The sequence below is a fragment of the Hyperolius riggenbachi genome, chromosome 3, assembly GCF_040937935.1.
Source record: "Hyperolius riggenbachi isolate aHypRig1 chromosome 3, aHypRig1.pri, whole genome shotgun sequence".
Classification (NCBI taxonomy): domain Eukaryota; kingdom Metazoa; phylum Chordata; class Amphibia; order Anura; family Hyperoliidae; genus Hyperolius; species Hyperolius riggenbachi.
In genome coordinates, this window is record NC_090648.1 from 174,422,031 (window position 1) to 174,448,884 (window position 26,854).

General features: G+C 42.3%; 1 protein-coding gene across 6 annotated transcripts in view; it reads left to right on the forward strand.

The window, feature by feature from the left end:
- TP53BP1 (tumor protein p53 binding protein 1) overlaps nucleotides 1-26,854 on the forward strand; it is a 153,937-nt gene that overhangs the window by 86,888 nt on the left and 40,195 nt on the right. For 5 of the 6 annotated variants that reach the window (XM_068275292.1, XM_068275291.1, XM_068275290.1 and 2 more), the window contains 5 exons: nucleotides 8,360-8,541; nucleotides 12,807-14,766; nucleotides 20,055-20,174; nucleotides 22,253-22,489; nucleotides 25,381-25,438. In XM_068275292.1, the coding sequence (XP_068131393.1) occupies nucleotides 8,360-8,541; nucleotides 12,807-14,766; nucleotides 20,055-20,174; nucleotides 22,253-22,489; nucleotides 25,381-25,438 (2,557 nt within the window). The remainder of the gene's footprint in view (nucleotides 1-8,359; nucleotides 8,542-12,806; nucleotides 14,767-20,054; nucleotides 20,175-22,252; nucleotides 22,490-25,380; nucleotides 25,439-26,854) is intronic. The other variant, XM_068275294.1, reaches the window with a different exon arrangement.

Below are 26,854 nucleotides of genomic sequence, written 5' to 3' on the forward strand. Positions count from 1 at the left end.
TACTACTATTTTTTATTATTATTGATTTATAAAGCGGCAGCATACTGTATTCCGTGGCCATGTTCAAAGTAAGAAACAAACATGGGGTACAAACTAGTACAGACCATGATGTACACCAATTTACAAAATATACAGAATCAGTACAAAGTACAGAATCGGTAATAACAGTGACAGAATTAATATGAATAAATGTGTAACAAAATCCAAAACTCTAAAGGGTGGTAGAGCCCTGCCCTTGCAAGCTTACAATCTAAATCTATTTAATTTAACCACTTTACCCCAAGGCGTTTTACCCAAACGGATCAGAGAAATTTCACCTGTCAGTGCTCCTCTTTCATTCGCCAATAACTTTATTACTACTAATCGCAACAAAATTATCTGTACCTTGTTTTTATCACCACAAATTAGGCTTTTTGTGGGTGATACTTGGATTTTTTTTTATTTACTTTGCTTTGTGTGCACTTAGGCCTCTTTCACAGTGCGACGTTAAAGTCACACGTTACAAAATGTTCCAACGCAGACTAACGCACAGCAATGCAAAGTCTGTGTGACATTCACAGTGCACACGTTGCTTTGTGTGTAACGTGTAGCAATATTTAGAGTGTGCTGCATGCTGTGCGTTATAGGTGGTTTTAGCTGCGTTAGACTGTTTGCACATGCTTAGTAATGTTTTATCGTTTTTTTTTTTTTGTGCAGGAGAGGAGGGGAGAGTCCGCTATTTTGCCTAGCCACATTGCTAATTAATATTCACTGCACTGCAATGCCGGTTCTCTTCCTGCTAGCAATGATTCATATGAATCGTTCTCTGCCTGCTAGCAATGATTCATGTGAATCGTTCTCTGCCTGCTAGCAATGATTCATGTGAATCGTTCTCTGCCTGCTAGCAATGATTCATATGAATTATTCTCGGTTTCTGCCTGCTAGCAATGATTCAAATGAATCATTGCCGGTTCTATCGAACGAAAACTGCGCACAAAGAGCCGCATAATGCGGCTCTATGTAGCGTTTACCTTTAGCACCACCATGCGTTGCGTTAGGGGAACGTTATGCGACCTTAACGTCCCCTGCAACGCAACGTCTTACTGTGTAAAAGCCCTTAGTGGTCTCCCATTTGATACCTGGCTAAAAGAAGCTTCTGATTGCAAGCTTTGGAAGACTAGGCAACAGTGCACTCATGATTTATTGTTAAAAAAAATTATTTATTTTTTTAAACAGAATTTTGTTTTTTGCAAGCTCAGAGAGCTAAAGAGAAATGCAATAGAACATAAAAATTGTAAACCTTACACTAGCTAGTTGAATATGTGATATTAGCAGCAAAAAGGTATTCTTACTTAAGGCAAATTTATAGATTCTATGTCATTGACAGTATTACAAGTATAAATCCACAACCGTGATATTCATATCCAAATTAGGAATAAGAGCAGCAGAAGTATCTACCTACAAGACCCAAATTTTATTGGTGGTTTTTATATTAGAATTTGACTTGATAGGTCAATTTGTAGATAGGGAGGTTACAATTCACCACAATTTTCCAATCCTTTAAAGATGGCGCATTATGCAATTTACATTTCAACAGAAGTGCTTTCCTGTTTACTTATAGAACAGAATTATAATTTGCTTCTTTCTATGCTTACTACTGACATATCGGACAGTGCCCCAAAACATACACCAGTAAATCAATAAGGTCACACAGGAAGGCGCAAGTTAGATTGCATAAAATGAGTCACGGATTTCCAATATTGTTGGAGAGGTGGACAAAAATAACACACAATGAAGGAAATTTGCTGCTGCAATGCCACAACTGAAAACAATTATTACAATGAATAGGGGTAATCTTGGCCATTTTAATGGGAGGAAAATAAACCTGGTGTAGCCTCTTAAAGTAAACCAGAGCTGTGGAAAAAAGAATTGGTACTCAACTGCGGCTTCCTCCAGCAGCATAAACCATCTGAACCCCACGCAGCCGTCCTGCGGTCTGCCGTTCAGCCGCGATCAGCCCTCGGTAACTTGCTCAGTCGGATCCAGTCTGGGTCTACTGAGCATGCGCTGGAGTATCAATTCTTCTTTCCACAGCTCTGGAACACTGTAACCTTAGTGGGGACCTGAACTCTTGCACAGGAGAGAAGGAAAACCTAGAGAAATGCGCCCTGTATGTATTGAGTGTTTAGCCTGTCTAATTCCCCCTCATCTGTGTCTAATCACAAGTTGTAATTTAATCTCTCCCCTGTGTCACTTGCATGCTATGGCAGATAAAGCAGATAAACTCATTTGAAAGCACAGGATGTTAACAATCTGTCTGTTTCCATGAAAGCAGGAAGCAGAAACGGTGCAGATTTACTTCAGGATTTGTATCAGCTGTAACATAGAAATGTTTTTCTTTAAAGGTTATTATGCTGTGGCAGAGAGGGAGTTCTGAATTCAGGTCTGCTTTAGTTAATTAATTTGTCCCTTGAAGCTATGATAGTTTTATGGCAGTGGTTCCCAACCTTTTTGGAGTCGTGACACATCAAACCAAACGTTCAGATCTCCGTGACACGTAGACTAAATGCATGCAATGAGAGACAGCGTTTCCCCACTAAATGCACATAAGAGACAGCGTTTCACCGGTAAATGCAGGTAATGACAGACAGCCTTTCACCAGTAAATGCACGTAATGAGAGACAGCGTTTTCCCAGTAAATGCACATAATAAGAGACAGCTTTTCACCAGTAAATGCACATAAGAGACAGCTTTTCCCCAGTAAATGTACATAATGACAGCCAGTTGTCCCCAGTATATGTAGCCAGGGATATATGTGCCCAGTATATGTAGCCAGGGGTATGTTCCCAGTATATGTAGGCAGGTGTATATGTAGCCAGAGGTATATGTGCCCAGTATATGTAGCCAGAGGTATATGTGCCCAGTATATGTAGCCAGGGGTATATGTCAGCAGTATATGTAGGCAGGGGTATATGTCAGCAGTATATGTAGGCAGGGGTATATGTCAGCAGTATATGTAGGCAGGGGTATATGTCAGCAGTATATGTAGCCAGGGGTATATGTGCCCAGTATATGTAGCCAGGGGTATATGTGCCCAGTATATGTAGCCAGGGGTATATGTGCCCAGTATATGTAGCCAGGGGTATATGTGCCCAGTATATGTAGCCAGGGGTATATGTGCCCAGTATATGTAGCCAGGGGTATATGTGCCCAGTATATGTAGCCAGGGGTATATGTGCCCAGTATATGTAGCCAGGGATATATGTGCCCAGTATATGTAGTCAGGAGTATATGTCCCCAGTATATGTAGCCAGTGGTATGTGCCCAGTATATGTAGGCAGGTGTATATGTGCCCAGTATATGTAGCCAGGGGTATATGTGCCCAGTATATGTAGCCAGGGGTATATGTGCCCAGTATATGTAGGCAGGGGTATATGTGCCCAGGATATGTAGCCAGAGGTATATGTCCCCAGTATATGTAGCCAGGGGTATATGTGCCCAGTATATGTAGCCAGGGGTATATGTGCCCAGTATATGTAGCCAGGGGTATATGTGCCCAGTTTATGTAGCCAGGGATATATGTTCCCAGTATTTGTAGTCAGGAGTATATGTCCCCAGTATATGTAGCCAGGGGTATGTGCCCAGTATATGTAGGCAGGTGTATATGCCCCCGGTATAGGTCACCAGCATATGTAGCCAGGGGTATATGTGCCCAGTATATGTAGCCAGGGGTATATGTCAGCAGTATATGTAGGCAGGGGTATATGTCAGCAGTATATGTAGGCAGGGGTATATGTGCCCAGTATATGTAGCCAGAGGTATATGTGCCCAGTATATGTAGCCAGGGGTATATGTGCCCAGTATATGTAGCCAGGGGTATATGTGCCCAGTATATGTAGCCAGGGGTATATGTGCCCAGTATATGTAGCCAGGGGTATATGTGCCCAGTATATGTAGCCAGGGGTATATGTGCCCAGTATATGTAGCCAGGGATATATGTGCCCAGTATATGTAGTCAGGAGTATATGTCCCCAGTATATGTAGCCAGTGGTATGTGCCCAGTATATGTAGCCAGTGGTATGTGCCCAGTATATGTAGGCAGGTGTATATGTGCCCAGTATATGTAGCCAGGGGTATATGTGCCCAGTATATGTAGTCAGGAGTATATGTCCCCAGTATATGTATGTAGGTAGGGGTATATGTCCCCAGTATATGTAGCCAGGGATATATGTGCCCAGTATATGTAGCCAGGGATATATGTGCCCAGTATATGTAGTCAGGAGTATATGTCCCCAGTATATGTATGTAGGTAGGGGTATATGTCCCCAGTATATGTAGCCAGAGGTATATGTGCCCAGTATATGTAGCCAGGGGTATATGTGCCCAGTATATGTAGGCAGGGGTATATGTGCCCAGGATATGTAGCCAGAGGTATATGTCCCCAGTATATGTAGCCAGGGGTATATGTGCCCAGTATATGTAGCCAGGGGTATATGTGCCCAGTTTATGTAGCCAGGGATATATGTTCCCAGTATTTGTAGTCAGGAGTATATGTCCCCAGTATATGTAGCCAGGGGTATGTGCCCAGTATATGTAGGCAGGTGTATATGCCCCCGGTATAGGTCACCAGCATATGTAGCCAGGGGTATATGTGCCCAGTATATGTAGCCAGGGGTATATGTCAGCAGTATATGTAGCCAGGGGTATATGTACCCAGTATATGTAGGCAGGTGTATATGTGCCCAGTATATGTAGCCAGGGGTATATGTGCCCAGTATATGTAGCCAGGGGTATATGTGCCCAGTATATGTAGGCAGGGGTATATGTGCCCAGTATATGTAGGCAGGGGTATATGTGCCCAGTATATGTAGCCAGGGGTATATGTGCCCAGTATATGTTGCCAGGGGTATATGTGCCCAGTATATGTAGCCAGGGGTATATGTGCCCAGTATATGTGCCCAGGGGTATATGTGCCCAGTATATGTAGCCAGGGATATATGTGCCCAGTATATGTAGCCAGGGATATATGTGCCCAGTATATGTAGCCAGGGATATATGTGCCCAGTATATGTAGTCAGGAGTATATGTCCCCAGTATATGTATGTAGGTAGGGGTATATGTCCCCAGTATATGTAGCCAGAGGTATATGTGCCCAGTATATGCAGCCAGGGATATATGTGCCCAGTATATGTAGCCAGGTGCCCCCCCCCCCCCCCCCCCCAGGAGGAGAGAGCGAGGGAAGGAGAGCGGTACCTCAGGGTGCTCTCCCTCCCTCGCTCTCTCCTCCGGAACGAAGTGCGGTGGCTGGCAGAGGGGCGGAACTTACCTTCCGCCCCTGATCCAGACCAAAGCAGCGGCTGCAGAACCAGAACTTCCGGCCGACGCTTGGAGCGACACGGAAGGTAATTCCAGCCCGCTGCCAAGCGCCGCCACACTTAGTATCGGAGGGGAGAGCGAGGTAGGCAGAGCACCCTAAGGTGAGAGAAGGGGGGGAGATGGCCCCCTTCTCCGCCGCTGCCCACAGCTCTCCCTTCACTGCGCTGCTCCCCTCCGAGAGAGCCGCGACACATACCCGAAGCTGCCGCGACACATGTATGTGTCGCGGCACATGGGTTGGGAACCACTGTTTTATGGTATGTTTCAGTTAAAGGACAACTGAAGTGAGAAATATATGGAGGCTGCCATATTTATTTCCTTTTATACAATACCAGTTGACTGGCAGTCCTGGTGGTCTAACAGGATGTAGTAGTGTGTGAATAATGCCAGAAAAAAAGCATGAAGCTAATCTTGTCAGATCTGACTGTCAGAAACATTTGATCTGGTGCATGCTTTTTCAGGGTTTATGGCTAAAAGTATTACAGGTAGAGGATTAGCAAGACTGCCAGGCAACTGGTATTGCTTAAAAGGAAATGAATATGGCAGCCTCCATATCCTTCTTGCTTCAGTTGCCCTTTAACTCTTCTAATCCATATCTGTTAAAGCAGTGTTCCCTTTCCTCAAGTACCACCAACAGTAAATGTTTTGCAGAAAACCACAAACATTCACAGGTGAGGTAATTAGTGTCTCAGCAGAGACAGCAGTGCACAAAACCTGCACTGCTGGGGGTCTTCCTCCAGCCTCTGGCAGCCTAGCTGTCTCTCGTCGCATCTCCTCTCCCAGCCGGTGTCTTGGGGTCGCCTCTGTTGCAGATGCTGACCTCTCCAGAAGTTCTGCGCCTGCACAGAATGCTCCCTGCTACAGGAGCGTGGCTGTAGGCAGCGCGGCCGTGCAGGAGCAGCAGACCTCTGCAACGGAAGGGAATCTGGGACACTGGCGGGGAGGGACAGATAGGCTGCCAGGAGCTGAAGGAAAACCCCAGCTAAGTAGATCTTCAGTATTTTATTTTTTTTTATTTTTTTTTCCTGGATTTGTCCTCCCCTTTATGCCATTTGCTACAAATGAGCTCTCTTTTATCCTGTTGTACATATTGTAATAAAAAGCTATGATACCTCATGATTTGCTTTGTTTGCCAATAACAATAATAATTCAAAGTCTGTGAGATCCAAAGTGACATAGGATGGCACAAACTGATTTTTAATCTCATGTCTAAGTTTAAAATGGCCGACTTGTGACCACCAGGGCAACCCAGTGCACTTTAAAAGATGCAGAGACAGGACTGTTGACATGTATTTTAGCAATGGGGTCCTAATAAAGGTTCTGGAACCATCTAATGTAGCCCTCCCCAAAACCACATTTTTGCAACACCTTAATTAGATATGGCCACTGTATGGAGTTGAGCATCTTATTGGCATTAAATGAAGGTATTATTTTTCGACCCTGAATTGGTATGAGGCTATTCAATGTTTGGGAAAAAGCACCTATATTAATCCTAGTAGACCTGCCAGGTATAAATCACGGTTTGATCTGGGTGTATAATATGATGTGTAAAAGTGCTAAAGCCTGTGGACTAAAATCTTTGCTAGAATTTTGGGGTCATTAATGAGATGTGGTCATAGGACTTAAAGCAATCAGCAGGTTTATTGGACTGCCTGAAGTGTTTTGAAACTCAAAGATGTGTTCACTTCCAAGAACTGTTTGAAAATTCAGGTATCGCGTCTGTATTCAAGTCCTAATATGCATTGAATAATATTTAAAGAGAATCTGTACTCTAAAGTTCTTAAAATAAAAAGCATACCATTCTATTTATTATGTTCTCCTGGGCCCCTCTGTGCTGTTTCTGCCACTCCCTGCTGCGATCCTGGCTTGTAATTGCCAGTTTTAGGCAGTGTTTACAAACAAGACATGGCTGCTAACCAGAGTGTGATAGGCTGAGAGGAGCTCAGTCTGTGACTCACACATAGCCTGCAGTGGGCGTGGAGAGGGTGTGTATAGCTTCTATCCAATCACAAGCAGAGCAGCACATTCGTGCCTGAGCCTGACAAAGCCGTCAGAGGAAAGAAGATTACAATGTATAACAGAGATAATACAGCCACTGTGCAACTAGGAAATGCTGCAGTAAGACAGACCACATTAGAATAGGTATAGGAACTTATAGGATAGAAGAAATAAGGCTGAACATTTTGTTAGTCTCTTTAGGAAATAATTAAAAGGCCACTGTCCCGAAAAGCTTAAAATATATGTATACAGATAAGTGCGTATCTTCCACAGTAAAATGAGCCATACATTAGTTTTCTCCTATGTTGCTGTCACTTACAGTAAGTGGTAGAAATCTGACAGAACCCCCAGGTTTTGGACTAACCCATCTCCTCATGGGGGATTTTCATTGTTTTCTTTATTTTCAAAAGCACTTAGTGAATGGGAGTTGCTCTGTCCAACTGCCAAAGAAGTGTGCAGCAAGCACGAAGGCTGGCCATCATCTCTGTATAAATCTTTTTCAAAAAGACTCTTTATAAAGAATAAAGGACATGCTAAGAATCCCCTATGGAGAGATGGACTAGTGTAAAAACTGTCAGTAATGTCAGATTTCTAGTACTGTACTGTAAGTGACAGCAATGTAGGAGAAAAAAAATATGGCTCATTTTACTCTGGAAAAAACATGCTTCTTATTGGTATGTGTTTACATATATTTAAAATTTTAAGATTTTCGCAACCGTGGTCCTTTATTAAGCAGGTTGGCTCTGGGTATGGTCTTATGTGTGCTGTTTGTATCAGCTGATGCAGCTTTCTATATAGTTCATGATTCTTGAAAGGAATCGTAATTTTTAGGTAGTGACTGAGAGAATGAGAATAAGGGGTGAGAATAAAGATCATAAGTAGTTTATTTGGATCTCTAGTGGGGAAGTGCATTAAGGCTAATGTTCATTATGGTGTAAAGTCTATTACAAAATCCACTGCTTCATGTGCTTGTGTTGTGGTCTTACTTCTATTTATTTTACTGCAGCTGAAGACATGGAAATCACAGCGCCATCAGAAAAGATGGATGTACATCCACAGGAGGAAGCTGCAGAACCCAAAAGTGGCTCTTTTGCATCCGTGCCTCTAGCATCCACTCCAGTATGCCAAAGTGCTCAGTCATTTGTGCCACAGTCATATGATGTACCTTCACAGCCACAGTTTTCTCATGTAAGTTTGTGACTGAGTCTATTGATCTCTGGTTTGTGTGAAACCTTTTTGTGTTCTTAAAGGAAACCTTAACTGAGGAATAAAAAAAACAAAGGTTTACTTACCTGCAGACGTCCTGTGCCGTCGCAAACCGATCCTTCAGTCCCCTGCAGGCAGCTAGATTTTTTTCTTCGCCAGTGCGCCAGCCAGGGGCAGATTTCTGGAAAGGCCACCAAGGCCCGGGCATTGGGCAGCTGCAGCACAATGGGGCGCCTGGACATGAAGTAGGGGTTGCTACAAATTAGAGAAAAGGCTGCAAATGTGGAGCAACACATAAAAAGGGAAGATGTCAAAGAGAGCTTTGCATGAAAGAGAGGGTTTTCAGTACAGGGATCCTGCACATGGAAGAGGGGACGGCACAAGGAATGGGAGGGGCACTGCTGCTCTTAGAAGGGGAGCCCCAAATAGACTTTTGGTCTAGGGGCGAAAAAAGTATAAATCCGGCCTTGGTGACAGCGTGGCGTTGGCCACAGGCGTACTCGTTCGCGCTCCCGCCATTGTTGCTGTCCTGCGCAGACTCAGTATGTATGCATGCAGTAAAGGTACTGCGCCTGCGCAGGACGGCCACGGTGGAGGGAGCCCGATAGAGTACGTGTGCAGCCAGAGATGCACAGGAGCACTGGCCAGCAACTGGTCAGTCAGCAAAAATGAAACTAGCTGCCAGCGGGGGACCAGAGGATCGGTTGAGATGCACGTGCATAGGACATCTGCAGGGGCCCAGATTAGTGAAACTTTATTTTTTTTTATTCCTCAGTTAAGGTTCCCTTTTTTAATGAGTTAACTTTTTCCTAGACTAGGACACAACAGTGTGGTATATCAGAACACCAAGTAATTAGTGTTTAAATAAACAGAAAGCACTCACAAGTTTGGTTGCAAGGGATGCAGCCACCAATTTAGGCCTACAGAGGAAAAGCAGCCTCCGCTCTGGTACAGGTCCCCGGAACCTTTCGAGATGCGAATAGTCGCTCTCCCGATTATACTTTTGTGATAAACATCAAAAACTATAAAATAACAGCCTCGTTAGCAGCAGATTTAAAAACTCAAAACGCTCAGAAAAGCTCCTCTGGTGTGCACCAGGCCTGTCAGCTGTTAATCGCTAATAGAGCACAGAATAACACTCTTGATAGATCACACTATGCGATCATAATGTCCAACATTCAATCTGTTACAAGTCAAGCCACAAACTCTACTATTTCTGTTTTTACTCTTGCTGACTGCAATTTTGCACTTTATGATAATGTGTTATTTAATCAATGTTTGATATGGGCAGAGCCATTGTGTATAGTCCTATGGGCCCCAGGTTCTGCGGTCCAACAGTATTGTTTTTTGGTTTTTTTTTTATGATATGTCTGTTTATTTTGTATTTGGATTACAGACCTCTACTTGCTGTTGTAATGATCTTTTCTGATGTGTTTAAAGGAAACTGTAAGAAAAAAAACCTCCCGGTTATCCAGTGCTTGAAGCCCCCAAAACCACAGCTGAGAAGGGTGTTGGCTTTATCACAGGCGCAGTAGCGCCTGCAGTATTTACCTTCCTCAGCTCCAGTGCAAGGACAGTAGCTGCTTTCTGATCAGGGTCAGGTGGAAATAGCTGAGCCCTATCGGGTCCGCTTTACTGCGCAGGAGCTGATCGGGCTTGGCTATTTGTGCTGTTCCCCCCGCTGGATTACAGTAGGTAAGTATTTATCTCCCCAGTGTTCGGGAGCTTCCAGCGCTGGATCCTGGGGACGGGGGAAGCCTCAGTAGGATCTAGGATCCAGAGGCTTTCTCCTTCCGAGGTAAGTATTCCCCAGGAGAAATCTTTTGGACATCAGTGATGGAAATCTATGCCCTGTTTGTGTCCTGTTATTCCTGCCAGGCGTAGATTTCAATCACTTCCACCACACGGTCTCGTCGATCTCGCAGTGCGTGCGCCTCTGTTGCCGCTGCAGCCCGATCACTCTACTGTCATGCTAACAGCAGAGCTCAGTTGGCTCCTGACCCCGTGTGAGCCAGTCACAGTAATCACAGATCTTGTTAGGAAACAAAAGTCTCTCATCATTATGGGGCCAGAGACCCATGATCCTAAATTGGTTAATTTTTGTATTGTAATATGTATTCAGAGTTGTTATAAATAAATACAATTTTGTATTCTGAAATCCCTAAGGTATTTGCTAATATTCAGCTTCAATGTTTTGGCATGATGCATCTCTACAGCTCTGTGAGCGAATGTGTAAATCACTCCTTTGTTTCCTTGAAAAGCAAGGCATACACCCAGAACCAGTTGTGTACAGTATGCTTGGGGCCTATTAATTTTGCAGAGCCATATAATCCTAAATTGCACATATTGGTTTCAAGTTATCTTGGCCTTCATCAGTGCAAGGTTTGGATGGCGATGGAGGTATGGGTAGGACTTGCAGGCTAAAGGTTTTACAAATCATCCAGTTAAGGCAATAGAGAACTAGAGGCAATTTTAAAGCATGTAAAGAAACTAAAAAGCTCCTGTGCTAGAAAGGCAATTACATAAAATATACAAATCCTTCCTTTTATACTTGTATAGATGTACATCCAGCATTGCTTCTGTACAGCATGACTCTATTCCTTTTACAATGCCATGTACTGTAACTTGCAGACAGCTGTTTTAGGCTATCTTGGCCTTTATCTATGTAAAGTATGGACTGGCATGGCTGTATTAGTAGGACTTGCAAGCAAAAAACTATTTTTAGAGTGCTCAGTGAAGCCACAGAGAACAAGAACCATTAGAATTTTTTTTAAGTTCTGTATGTAATCTTTACTAACACTGGCCTCAGTTTAATCATTTTAGGCCCAGTTCACATTAGCGTTCCAGGTCCGGCTTCCCCGGACCCGGAACACTCCGTACACAGCGGATGGTGAATGGATACATTGTTAATCAATGTATCCATTCACACTCGTGCAACCATCTGGATCCGATCCGGGAACGCAGCTCCGGGACGATCCGGCTTCTTTCCAACATGCTCCATTTTTGCCGTACGTCCCCGTGCGGCTGCGGACCCGGGCTGGATCCTGACCCGAACATGCGGCCATGCTGTGCAATGAGAAACGGATGTTTCTCATCACACTGGCAATAGGACCGGATGCTTCCAGCACCGGTCCTATGCCACTTGGGGGGCCCGGACTACACGCCGGTATCACCCATGCTTGCGGTGCCTTTCTGGCACTGCAATGTATCTAGTTCCGGCTACTTTATTGTAGCCGGAACTGATACATTCCGGATCTGCAACTTGTGGCCACCGCAGAGACCCGTACGGTCTCTTTGCAACCCCCGGTCACTTGTGGACTCGAACCGCAAGTGTGAACGGGGCCTAAGTGTTCAAAAGGTGCTTTATTGATATGCATGTCAACAAAAACAAAGCCCATACAATCCACAAGGTAGATATATAACCATCTCTTAGCGAGACAAGCATTAAAACATAACAAAAGAACAGGTTCCATAAAGATGGTAATCTACATAATATATCAAGCAGTCATTTTGTAAATCATTAGAATAGCAGGTGAGCTAGATACAGCAGTGGTTTAAGGGTGAAGGCCCGTGTCTACAGTACATACACACGTGGTAACAAATGACAGACAAGACGTTTAATGGTGACATCAGTTATTATGTTTATTATCCATAATGGTAGTCCCTCTGTAGTCTGCCCAAGGTCTGCAGACCCGTTCAAGGTGGTGCATGGTGTCTAAAACTCTAGCGTTTATGCATTCATAGATCTTTTTTGTCGATCTGGGCTAGGATTGTGGGGAAATAAAAATCTTGTTGCTTCCATTGTGAAGCAATATAAAGTTAAGTGGAGGATACAATGTGTTGGATTAATTTATAAGTAGCATGCTTCATCTGATCAGGCTTATGGGCCAGTAAAAAAAAATTTGAGGGCCTTTGGTAAAAGAAGATTGGAATATCCTAGACACCAGTGTAGCTATTCGAGTCCAGACCAGGAAATCTTTGGGCAGTCCCATCAAATATGGTACATAGAGCCCGACATGGAACATCCTAAAAAGCAAGTATAGGATACATGGGGTACAACTTTGCTAATTTTTGAAGCGTCAGGTAAGTTTCGTGGAGCAGTTAGACAACTCCTCAGTTTAAACATTTTAAAAAGTATTTATTTGTTGACCTTGGAATGTGTAAATCTTTTATTTTATTTTTTTAATGCTTTTTTTTTTTTTTTTTTTTTTTTTTTTTTTTTTTTTTTTTTTTTTGTATCTTTTCAGGATGTTTTTATGCCAACTCCAAGCCTTGAGGATTCTCTTTCCAAAGATCGTCCTCACCAGACGCAGTTCCCAGGGGGAGATGTGCCACCCAACTCCCAAGATCTAAAGCCTGAAGTCTCAGAGTTGGACTCTAAACTTACTGAAGGAGATTCAATCAATGAATGTAATTTACTGCTATCCACTAGTGAGCCTAGTGAACTAATGGAGACAGACCCTGTGTGTGAAGATGGTGGAGCAACACAAATTGAAGAGACAAAAGAAACCCACCATACTTCACTAGATGAAGAAAACCAAAAAGTACAGGAGCAGCTTCTTCTGGCAAGCAAAGGAGATCCTCCCATCGATGGTGAAAATGTTCCATCTACATGTATTGACTTGGAGAAAAAGAACACCGATGTTGAATGTGCCACAATTTCAAGCATTTCAGAAAGTCAGGCGCTTTTAGTGCCATCTTTAAGCTCAGAGGCTTCTTTAAGTATTTTAGACCAGAATATCCCTGTTCAAAAATTAACCCTAACTGCTGATAGTTCAATATGTGATGACATAGATGAAGTTCCTGAAACTCCAAGTGAAAAAGATGCTGAGAATTCTATGGTAACTGAAAGTGAACAAGAGAAAGAGGGCGCCCTTAATTTAGCTCTGTCTGAGACGCAGAATCAACATTTGTGTGGAAAGCACGTTGAACCATCAAAAAGTGAAGAAGCAATGGAGGTAGATATAGACAACACGTCTCATGTTAATGTACCAAAAAATGATGAAGAACTTAAAATTCTACAACCAGAAAAGGAAAATGGAGAATCTGCTACTGCTCCGCATACCCAATCAGTTCCTTGTATAGAACCACTGATCTCTGACATAACACCCCAGTCTGAAACCACTGAATGTAGCAAATTCCCTACTGCAATTGCAAAAGAATTACATATCGATAAGTCAGAACTTGATGACAAAGCTGGAGAAGAATGTGAATCACTGATTGCCAAAGAGGTTCTGGACAAACCGATGCAGACCAGGGAACTCTGTGACCTCCCAAATAATGTAAATGTAAACTCGGACTATGCTGTGCCTACAGATACTGATTGTAAAATTGCTGAAAACCCACCACCGCAAACTTCAAACCCTCCAGCTGCCAATACAAGTTTGCCTATGGTTTCTGGTGAAACCACCTTGCCTAGTGTTGAAGATAAATTACAAGATATGGACCAGCAGCACAGTGTGCTTCAAGATGACTCAGAGAATGTACATATCATGGAAACTCAGAAATACCCTGTGCCTGTTGAAAATGAAGAATGTACAGTAGATGCTCCAAACGTAATTCCCTCTCCTAATGAGCAAATGTCTGTATGCCCTAGTCCACAGAAAATGAATGAGATGGAAAATACTGATGTAACATTACATGCCCAACAGAACCTATCAGTTTCTAAAGCATTGCTGAATGTAAAAGAGGATGATCGTGAAAATAAAGACCTGCAAACAAATGAGCCATGTGCAGTTATTTTAATAGAAGATTCTCAAGAGATGCAGATTTGTAGTCAGCAGCTGCAACTTTCAGAAAATATGCCTGACTCTGGGCAAAAGGTAGATCTTCCCGTTACACAAGCGAATAAAGATTCTGTAGCTTTTGTTTGTGAACTGCAAAAGCTATGTGAAGCGCCGCAAATTGATAAAGATGCCTCTGAGAACCTGAAACAAATTGCATGCGAGAGTACAGAGAATGATGGTCCAGGTGTTAGTGGAAATGATGTTCGGAAGAGCTTAGATGGGAAATCTGAAACTGACCAGAAAGACAACCTGCATATTTCTTCAAAGGGGGATCACAACCCTCACACTTCGGTGTCTTTTAAAAAGTGCACACCTGATACATCTGTCGCTTCTTGTGAGGATGAAGCACATGGAGTGGATTCCGAGTTCCAGGAAAAGACAGCAGAACAGTTCACACGTAGCATATGTGATAGCTCTAGTGGTAAGTGGTGAATTGCTTGTGCAGAAGCTTAAAAATGGTAGTTATACAAGTTTTCAGTGTATCGTGGATTTCCACTGTGTTCTTCAGCAGTGTGGCATATTGTTCCAAATGGTTTCCACCTACAATAGTGTATTGTTGAAAGACAGGCTCCTTATTATTCATGCCACAGGTCCTGTCCTTAACATTTTCTGGATGCAGCAGATTGAAATTTAAGTTTGGAGCCTATTATCCTCTCGTCGGTGCATGTTTCTGCTACTATCCCTGCTCCATCGCCACTAAGCTCCTCTGTCTAGGCTGGGTCCTTATCCTGTGATCAGTGTGAGTCAAATCACATTCATCCCTAAGATGTGAAAAAGCCTGCGGTCCTTAAAGGACACCAGAGATGTTTAAGCAGCTTTTATACTTATCTAGGGCTTCTTCCAGCCCCATGCTGGCCATGGGCTCCATCGCCGTCCTGAACCCCTCTATTTTTTTTCTGCTGCGTCCCCTGGTATATATCCCAGTCGTGGCCACTCATTGTTTACTGTGCATGCCCGACTACATGAGTGGCCATGTCGCACTCCCGTCGCCGGGCACGTTCTGTGCGGACACATAATAGCCCGGGCCACAGGAGCGCAACGGGGCCAGGTATGCGTGGTGACTGACAACTGGGCATGACTGGGATATATACCGAGGGGGGGTGGGCAGCAGAGGAATGGAAGGGCCCAGTATGACGCCGATGGAGCCCATGGCCAGGATGATACTGGAGGAAGCCCCAGGTAAGCATAAAAGCTGCTTATTTAAAGAGGAGCTGTTAGGTATAGGGTCTCAAAGAAAAAAAAACACATATATCAGTAGCTAAAGATTGGCTGTACTTACATTACATATGCATTTCACTGTCCACGTTTGGATTTCACAGAATTTTTATATAGTATTTGCAGAGAATGATGCTCCTGACAGCTCATGGCAGGTTCCATGTTAGTCTGTCTCCTATGAAGCCAAATGTGTCGTCATGTCCTCCCTGCTTCCTGATGATTCCACTCAGAAAAAAGACAACACTACTGTGCAGTGAATATTAATTAGCCATGTGGCTAGGAACAATAGCAGACTCGTGCAGTATACTCTGCCCCGAGATTTTTCAGTGCTGTGAGCTGGACTGCGTTGTAACATGAGCCTGTAACTTCTCACTAGCAGCAGAGGGGAGGACCCAAGGTGAGAAGAAGCAGCCCCAGAATGCTTTGCAGTATGGTATGCGGCCTCTTAAGAGCTTGGGCATAACAGCCTTGCTGTTCAGCACACATCAAAGGAAGAGAGATTTTTAACTTCAGTATTGCCTTTTTGGCTTCCTTCTAAACTGTTTAACACAGGAGAATAGAGGTTTAAATTAGCTTTTGCAGCCTGACAGTTACTCTTTAAACATTTCTGGTACACTTTAAAGTGGTATTATTGTGTCATCAAACATTTTATTCCTAAAACATTAAACACTATGAGACTGCTTTGATGCTATTTGAATAAATGTTTGCACTTCTCAAAAGCTGCCTGATATGGCTGCAGGATATAGGGCTAGGTCACAATGTAAGAGGCAACTGTAGTGCCTATTGGTGGAGGCGGGCTCTAGGCACACAAAGTGTATTTGAACCTTATAACATCTATAGGATTTTGTTTTTCCGCATCTATACACCATGGCTGTCTAAAGGCAGTTTAGTACAAAACTACTTCTGCTGATATCTAGAGGCATTTTTGTTTCCCCATATTCCTTTGCCATGAACATCTTAAAGAGAATCTGTACTCTAAAATTCTTACAATAAAAAGCATACCATTCTATTCATTATGTTCTCCTGTGCCCCTCTTTGCTGTTTCTGCCACTCCTTGCTGCGATCTTGGCTTGTAATTGCCAGTTTTAGGAAGTATTTACAAACAAAAAAACATGGCTCCTAACCAGAATGTGACAGGCTCAGAGAAGCTTTATCTGTGACTTATACAGCAACAACACACAGCACACAGAGCCTGCAGGGGGCGTGGAAGGTGTGTGCATAGCTTCTCCCTATCACAGCAGAGCAACACATTCCTGCCTGAGCCGACAAAGGAAAGATTAGATTATATAACAGATATATTACACTGACTGTGCAACTAGGAAAGGCTGCAGTAAGACAGACCACATTAGAACAGGTTTAGAAACTTATAGGTTAGAAGAAATTAGTCTGAAAATGTTGTTACAGAGTCTCTTTAAGACATTTAGTACAAAGCTTTGGCTCTTTTTCATTTTTCCACATGACTTATACAAATAATTCTAAACTGGTGCAGAATTATGCAAATATTACTGCTAATCTACTCATCTGGAAAATGGACCAATGAAATGCCTTCACGTTTTTATTACAGTAGTTCACTTTACATTTTAGATTTGCGTAATTCTGTAACATTAATAATTAGCATAATTCTCAATCTCAATTTATTTGCACCTTGTTGACACAGCGCTGTGGAGTTGGTACAAAAATCATCCAACTCCAACGAGTTTATGAAACCATGACCCTGACTCCTCAATTCTGACTCCACAGCCCTTACAAGGCTATGGAGTTGGTACAAAAATCATCTGACCCTTCAGTTTATGAAACCTCAGACTCAAGGTACCCAGAAATTGCTCTCCACGGCCCTGCTTTGTCAATCCCTACTGACTGATGTGAACTTTAGTACATGTAAATTTGGGCAGGACATTTAATAAACTGGCTCTGGTGTGTAGCTTAACCTATTTTGGTTCCTGGACGTAGTTTCTACGTCCAGGAACCATGCGCACTACCGCGCGCCCCCGCGGCCGATCGTGCACGCGCACTCCCGGCCGCGGATTCGGTAGCCAAGGAATCAATGTATCGGGCTATGGAGCCCGATCATTGATTCCTCTCCCCCGCTGAAAAAGCGACAGCTTCTCTCGGAAGCTGAGCTTTTTCTGGCCGTCTCCTTCCCGATGCGTCACTCTAAGCACGTGCTACGCTTAGAGTGACGTCATGTAAACAAACTCATGGCCGCCATCTTGTGGCCAAAAAGTAATACTACACCTGAAAAAACAAAAAGAATTAACACACATTTACATTATAAATCTATTGTTTACCTTCCACCCTCCCAAAAGTACCCAAATAAAATGTTTAATATAAAAAAAACAAACCATTACAATAAAAAAAAACATGTAAATATTTACCTAAGGGTCTAAACTTTTTAAATATCAATGTAAAGATGAAATATTTCTATATTTTTTTTATTTTAAACTTGTAAATCGTGATAGATGCAAAATGGAAAAAATGCACCTTTATTTCCAAATAAAATATTGTCGCCATACATTGTGATAGGGACATAATTTTAACGGTGTAATAACCGGGACATATGGGCAAATACAATACGTGAGTTTTAATTATGGAGGCATGTATTATTTTAAAACTATAATGGCTGAAAACTGAGAAATAATGAATTTTTCCATTTTTTTCTTCTTCCTGTTAAAATGCATTTACAGTAAAGTGGCTCTTAGCAAAATGTACCCCCCAAAGAAAGCCTAATTGGTGGCGGAAAAAACAAGATATAGATCAGTGCATTGTGATAAGTAGTGATAAAGTTATAGGCTAATGAATGGGAGGTGAACATTTCTCACGTGAAAACGACGGAACCTGAATGGGTTAAAAAAAAAACTTGCAGTCTAAGGGATAAAGAACCACTATCACAAAAACAGTAAAATTTAAAATTCAGTAGCTATAAGGTGTACAGTATATCCAGAATAAAATGCACTATAAACAACTTTTTTCCTACCTCGCTGTCACTGTAGCAGAAAGGTGACAAATCTGGTTTTGGACTGGTCCACCTTCACACTCTCTCAGCACTTCCTTTATTCTTTACAAAGCACTCCTTAGAAAGCAAAGATGTTGGCCAGCTTCTCTACTCTTTTCTCTACTCTCACACTTTTTTTAGTAGTTGGACTAAGCAACTGCCATTCAGTAAGTGCTTTTGAAAATGAAGAAAACCCTGAGAAACACCCATGAGGAGATGCACTGGTCCAAAACCAGGTAATGTCAGATCTTTACAACCTACTGTAAGTGACTATGACATAGGAAACAAGTAATTTTATATTGCATTTTAATCTGGGACAAATTTATATCTTATGTATTTTACATGTTATCATTTTCCACAATAGTGGTCCTTTAAGCATTGTCTTTGGTTCATGATTACTAAACTGCCTGTTTCCTTATAATGCAAAAACCTTTAACTTTTTTTTTTTTTTTTTTTTTTACGATCGCTTCATTTTGTTCAGAAACAAGCAGCTGCATTATAAACCATGTGGAACTATTATACTGTAGCAGGGAGCAATCTACAAAGAAATGTAAGGGGTTTTTTTGCACTTTTTTTTACCAATTTATCTCAGAAGGGATGTGGAGAGATGACCGCATCACTTTTTTTGTTTAGTAGATAAGTGGTGCTCCGTGTGCTCTAAATTGGGACTCTACGTCTTAGATTAATTAACTAGTTAATCTTTATACTTACCTGCTTGTTGAAATGTAATGCCAAATCCGTTCACATGCACACACCCTGTTGGTTCCTTTAGTATTTTTTCTTCCTTCAAGAATGTCATTCTCTGCTGTTTTCAAAAGAGGCACTATTGCTTCTCATTTCAGTCAATTTTTTAATACTGTATTACCAGTAATCTATTACATGCAGTGCCGTTATGTCAAGTTGATGTGATTTATTTTGCATGTAAGTGAACAGAGCAGGAGCTCAGCTGATCACTGACAATCCAAACTATACACAGTTTTTTTCTGCTCACTCTCAAGCAATAGGCTAGCCTGTAAAGGTTAATAATGGGTTGGACTTTCATCCACACTACAAGTTCATTTGCCTTGAATCTTTATCCCAAACACTAAAAACTCTGTTCAGCAGGTTAAGTTCACCATTTCTAGATGGTGCTGGCTGCAAAGTACTATTCAGCGTGCTTTATTTATTAGTGCTTGATTAACTATTCTTCCTTAAATAATACTTTTTAAAAGATTATACCAGAGAAAAATGCAATAATTAGTCTCCTTGATATGGAAACATACTCGAGGAGAAAAACCTCAATTGGAAGACTAGAATTGCAGTAGTAAAACCTAACTTTAGGGGATTGTTGCCACACCTTGGGCATACAATCCCTAAGTATGCCTCTGCACATACACACAGAGAAAGATGCAAACTCTTATTTTCACAGGTCACTGGCAGCTGTGATGTACAAAGTCAGTAATTGCCCACAGGCTCTTATTGTATGTCTCACTGTTTGTTTGGTTTTTTTTTTTCCTTTTCAGAGACCCCATTCCACTTTACCCTGCCAAAAGAAGGGGACCTAATTCAGCCAGTGAGCACGGTTACACCACCTATGATTGGCCAGTTAAAGCGGGGGCCTAGAAGGCACAGTACACCGATTGGTGAGTTCACTTGTAGTCTTAAAAATGTTTAAAGAAATGGTTTAAGTTCTGGTTCTTAATATTTAAAATGTTTATACCATTTTATTTGAAAGCTCAACTCAAGGGGCTTGATTCACTAAGACAATTGGCATGCCTTATCAAAGTTAACATACCTTATCGGAGTAGCATAGCTAGCGCTACGAACCCGCAGGGGCTCAGGGCAGGACGAGTGGAGCTCTTGTCATTGCCAATTAGCAGGCATAAGTTCGTAGCGCTCGCTATGCTACTCTGATAAGGTGTTAACTTTGATAGGGCTTGTTATCTCTGATAAGGTGTGTTACCTTAGATAAGGCATGCTATTTGTTTTAGTGAATCAAGCCCAATATGTGATAATTTTCATAATCCAATATTTACTGCTGTTACAGATCTAAGATTAAAGGACAAGGACCCGTATGAATTGTAATTTATTTTTTTTTTATAAAGGATTTTTGTTGAGTTTTAGTCAAAAGCCATGCCAAACAGTTTCATAATGCAACAGAAAACAAAAACAAACACAATTCAGTTACATTAGCCTTGGTATCATAGTAATACAAATATGTTGTCTTTTAGGCTATAATAGTACACATTTGACTCTTGGTGACTATTGCTCCAGCACATAAAATTAGCACTCTTAGATCCCATTCGGTCTATCTTTGACTGACTTGTTTCGTATAACATCTAACACCAGTGTAAGTCTTGTACTGCTATGTTTATATCTAGATTAGGAATCGTGGTTTCCGAGGCGTCCATCCATCTATGCCACACTCTATCAAATTTCTTGAATTGGTTACATGATTGATCTGTTAATTTATATAATGGAAGAGCTGAGGTAACTAGTTTCTTCCAATCTAACAGGTTTGGAATTGCAGATAATTTCCATTTAAGGGCAAGAGACTTTCTGGCATAATATAACAGAATCCTGAGGAGCGCTAGTGTTTATTACATGAGAGATTTCCTATGATTCTCAGCATACATCATTTCAAGTCTAGGGTATTAGACCATTTTATGGTGTCTCTCTCAGAAAGTGCTTTACAGATTTCCAGTATCTATTTACCTGTGGGCAGAGCCATACACAGTGAATAAAGTCAGTGTCTGGTGTCTTGCATTTAAAGCAGCACCAAACATGTATGGGACTCCTCTCTACGAGTTTTAGCGGTGAGAGATATGACTGGTGGTCCCATTTCACATGTATAAATCGATCATGAGAAGCTATAACAGATTAAAAAATTATTCAGGTTCAGTCCAATTCTCCTTTGTTAAATTTGGCTCAGCAATTAAACATCTGTCCCTAGCAGATTTAATTTTACCCTTGCCTTTTATTAGTCATCAAAAAGGAATACAGAGTGGATACCTGTTTAGTCTTTTCCTTGTTTAGAAGAATCTGCTCAAGCTCGGAGGGTGTCAGTCAGAGAAATGTTAAAGGGACCCTGAGCAGTACCAAAAAATTGAAACTGGTACTTACCTGCCCTTCCTCCAGCCCACTGTAAGCCGCAAAGTCCCCCGGCGTCTTCCTGGCTCCTCTTCCGGTCGGCCATATACTTCCTGAACGGGGACGCTCCATGTCACCTTGCTGGCTGCTACGCGTCATTGCGCCGGCCGGCGTGACAGTCCTGAGCATGCGCGGTTCAGAGTTAGAAAACCGTGCATGCGCAGGACTGTCATGTCGGCCGGTGCGATGACGTGTAGTGGCCGGCGTGATAACGCAGAGTGTCCCCGTTCAGGAAGTATACGGCCAACCTTTAGCCCAAAAGTCGCTGGTAACCGAGCCGCCAGCGGGACCGGGAGAGGAGCTTGGAGGACGCTGGGGGACCTCGTGGCCTACGATGGGCTGGAAGAAACCCCAGGTAAGTACCAGTTTAATTTTTTTGGGACTGTTCAGGGTCCCAACTGTGCCTTAATTGCTTGCCTTTAAATGAAAGTATCGAAACAATGTATATCTGGGAAGATCAAACTCCTACCTCAAGAGTTGCAAAATTTGTATTTACCTTTAGTTACCGTACTTTTTGATAATGAATGTGAAAGGTGTTTTATGTGAGAATATTGGATTTCTGCTGTTTCAGTCGTTGGAGGCTGTCCAGATAACACCTTGCCAGCCAGTGATGTCACAAATGAGAGCACAGTGGCGACCAACAATATCACAGTTGAGAGTGCCATGGTGACTACGGATGTGTCTGAGGAAAGCGAAAAGGGAAATTCTGGCTCTGCCTCCGATGCTGATGGGAAACTGTGCCTCAGGATGAAACTTATTACGCCTGTAGATGAGGAAAGCGAAGGGGCTGCACACTTTAACTTGGAAAGTAAGAATTCAAAGCTAAGAGAGAGGAAGAAGTAAGCTTCCTGGTGCAGCATATAAAATCATGACTGTCACACACCTCAGCAGCTGAAGCAAAGAGTGTGGTAAAAACAAAATGCACAGACTTTACTGATTATGACATTTTCACTGAAGATAGATGATCAATGATTCAAACTTTAATTTTATGCAAATGTATGCAGCTTAGAACTGGACCAGTCAAAACCCTCAGCTACTACATTTGATTGGCCCAGTGCTATGCTGCTTACATTTGCATAATAACATAATTTGCATTAAAGTACCCCTAAACGAGGGGAGGAAAAAAAAAGTGTAGCCGATAGTGGTCTAGATTACCTCTTAATTTGTGTCATGGTGCTGCTCTTTGTCTTTGGGGGTCCCCTCCCTTCGTGTTCCCAGCCTCCAGTAATCTTGATATTCCACAGGTTCCGCCAGTTGGACACTATAAAACCACGAAGTTCCCTCCAAACAGCATTAGCAGTTGAGAACTGCGCAGGCTCATGTTCTAAACTACACGAGCACAGCGAAAGCAAGCACCCTTTCTTTCACTGAGCAGGCGCAATTTGTAACTAGCACCTGCGCAGTTCAGGATCGTTCAGCACCTCTCAGGAACTTCTGGGAGGCTGCAGTCCTTTTATCTGTTGGCATCTCATTGGTCAATATTTTCAGAGTGGGAAGAGCTGCAAGCATCTAAGCTAAGAGTGAATTTACTGTAACATCTTGGCATTTTACGCTCACATTTATTAATATTTGACTTGCTTCCAAGAAGGCGGCTCCTTTGTAATTGTGATGCTGTCAGGCAAGTGATGGGGCACCTATGCCTAACTTGTATGCCCACGCACACTTATAACAAGCTTTGCGTCCTGTAGGGGCTGAATCTTGTGTGGGTACTGATGTAAGCTGTGACGCACCTGATCTGTGCACATAAGCTATTTGAGGGTTTTAATTACATATCTTAAATATAAGAATAATTATATTCTGCAACACTAATTATATATTGCATTGCAAAGCAATTGATCACACAATACTTATAAAGCCTACCACAGAAATTATGTGGAAGTCAGACCTGCTAAGCATTAATAGACTTTCATAGTCATTCTTGACTAGATCTCTCAGCTTGGCTATGCATTTTCTGTGGAAGGGAGCAAACTGGATGGATGGCATCTGCAGCCATGGACTACAGTAGTAATCATACATAAGATTCCAGTACAGCTGGTTGCTGTGCCACTGAGCATGGTTGGCAGCACTGGTTAGACGACTGTTGAGTACTGCTCAAAGTTTTTACAGATATTGGATGGTCACATGATTAACTGTATGGCATTGTTCTTTTGGTCAGTCAGAGCATTGATCTGTTTCCTTGCTTGGCCATACTCCATTCACTGTCACTCTAGTGACAATTGACCATGATTCTCTAGTGATGCTATGCTAAACTAGACTACACAGAATCTGATCTGATTCTGTTTCAGATTTGTTTTGACAGATTCACACTTTTCTGCAAGAAATATGTGATGTGAAGGTGTAGTTAAATGGCTAATTCAAATTTGCAATCATTCTGCCAGCATAGTTGTGCGAGTTTGAGATTATCTGGGTGATGGATTGGTTAAACTTTCCTAAATGGGGAAAAATTACATCTTATGACCATTGTTTTGAACGGAAACAGTGATGTGTTTTCTGTACAGGCAAACTGTACAAGATACATGGTCATGCGATTTTGGGCTGGTAAGGTAGGCCCAGTAATACAAGTACGAGGCTGTCATAGGAAAAGTGCACACGACCCTGTAGATTACACTAGGGAAGGGAGAACCCTGCCAGAGGCTTGCAATCTAAGGGGGGGTGAAAACACTAGGTATGGCTGTGGAATAAATCAGTAGTTACAGTGTGGTAGGGGGTGGGTAGGCCATCTTAAAGAGGTGGGTTTTGAGGGCTTGCTTGAATGTGTTGAAGGAGGGAGCAAGTCTGATGGGCAGAGGAAGGGCATTCCAGAGGGTGGGGACGGCTCTTCAGAAATCCTGCAAGTGCACATGTGAGTGGGAAATGCGTGGGGCGGGGAGGCGAAGTTCGTTGGAGGACCGGAAGGGATGACCTGGTGTATACCTGTGAACTAACTCTGTGATGTAGGTAGGGCAGGTTTTGTGCACTGATTTATACGCCAGGCATAGCATCTTGAAACTTATCCTGAGTCAGATAGGGAGCCAGTGCAGGGATTTACAGAGGGGAGGGTGTGGATGCAGAGTGGTATGAAGAATGGATGAGTCTTGCAACCGCATTCATAACTGATTGAAGGGGGTAATGTATTTTAAGGGGAGGCCAAAAAGGAGGGAGTTACAGTGATCAAGGCGGGAGATGAGGGCATGGATGAGCAGCTTGGTCGTGTCCGCGGTTAAGAAGGGGCGGATCTTGGAGATATTACGAAGGTGGAAATTGCAGGCTCTGGTGACGTTTTGGATGTGGGGGGTGAAGAAAAGGTCAGAGTCCAGGGTGACACCCAGACTGCGGGCCTGGGAGGTAGGGTGAATTGTTGTGTTGTAGATTGTGAGGTGGAAATCTGGGAGGGGTGCAGCAGCCACACACATGGGCGAGTGAGGAGTTGAGCATATATCTGACACCTAGATCTGGTCTTTAAATTAAATTATATCCAGTGTCCATCAGGGTATTTGCCAGAGGTCTTAACTGCAGTGCTCAGCTATGTAGTCAGAAATATATACCGTAGATTAGAAAGTGATGTAATGTCTGCAAACTTACACTCTAAAGCATGTGAACACATGTCACATACTGACTTTTGAGAATTAAGGAAACCTGATATATATATATATATATTATTGAAAGTATTATGTGAAAATAACTTTACTCATTTTAGTTTCCATTTTTTTACATGTTCAGAGCCTGCCGTTACTGAGAGGACAAATGGAACAGCTGCAGTTGCTGGGGATGTTGCCAGGTAACATATGCTTGTTGCTATGTCAACCTGTAAAGATCCAAAGGCCTTAAGCAAAATGTTGTGTAATTGTTTGCTTGGAATAAAATGTAAAATGAGCAGTCTGTTTTCATTTTCTAAGCGGCTGCTTATGCTTGGCCTACAACTGTTTGGAGATTTGTATTATACTGGTTCCGAATGTGCAGGTTTTTATCATTGCCGCACAATGCAAAAAGCAGACACTCTCAAGGGAGGAGCTGACTGAAAGTCAATCCGATATAGTCATGTCTTGGGACAGTGGCCTTTATTCAATTCACTTCACTTGCATTTGAAAAAGTAGCGAAAATTACTGTCAAAATAGGAATTTCTTGCTTCCTGATGGATTAAAATGCATTTTACTGATAAGGTGTGAAAAATATTACCCAGGAGAAAAAGTGAATTAAATTGGAGCCATTATCTGGTTTTGAACAGGTAGAGATGTTTCACCCGCCAGGTTTTCCTTGAGTGTTTTCTTCAATGTCTATCTAACACTGTGCAAAGTAGTGTCTCAAGTTTTTACTTGTGGGGGCACTGCAAACCTTTGGGCATTCAGGCAACTTTTTCCATCTAAGCTAAAATCCTACCAGCACAGATTTAGTCTTTTTTAATAATGGTTTTTAGAAGGCAATTATTCTTATTTTGTTTTCTATATATTTTTCTTGTCAAGTCAGATCAAATGCATCTGAGTCATCTCAACCACTATACTCTGCCATCCTGTTTAGGCTCCCTGTTTAAATGAAACTGCTTCAGCATAATACCTTGGGGAAAGTTTCATGGCATTACATTTTTTTTTTATTTTAAAAAACGATGAGATCTTGCTTTTATCTGACTTCATCCATGTTCAGTAAGGTGGTCAGCACAAAAGACAGTTGTCCCACGATGTAACTGGTGACAGTTAGTGACCCACAGCAGCAGGTCATTTAAAAGTACACTACAGCTAAAAAAAGTAAGCAGTTCGAATCTGACAGAACTGTGACATGTTTGGGAGTAGTCAATCTCCTCATAGGGAATTCTCAGGGTTTCCTTTGTTTTCAAAAGTACTTGTTGGCAAGTCTAGCTGCCAAAATAGTGAGGGAGGCGTTTTCCGCTATAGTGGTCCTTTAACGACAGACCACTATTTTTATACTGTTGTAGTTCCCTCATAGTCCTCCCTCCTCCCATTCTCCCTTAAGAACCTCCAAATATAATATTTCATAATTTTTTATTTTTTTTTAGGAGTCTTATCAGATTGTTATTAAGGATCTTAATTGCCACTAATGCTGTGTACACACGCTGGTTTAATCTCAGTCGTGGCAGACCATAAATATTCTGCCTAGAATCTTGAAAGACACCAGCATGTACAGCGGCATGCAGGATCTTTTGCGATTCGTGACGCCCGAACACTGACCAATCGCATTGTTC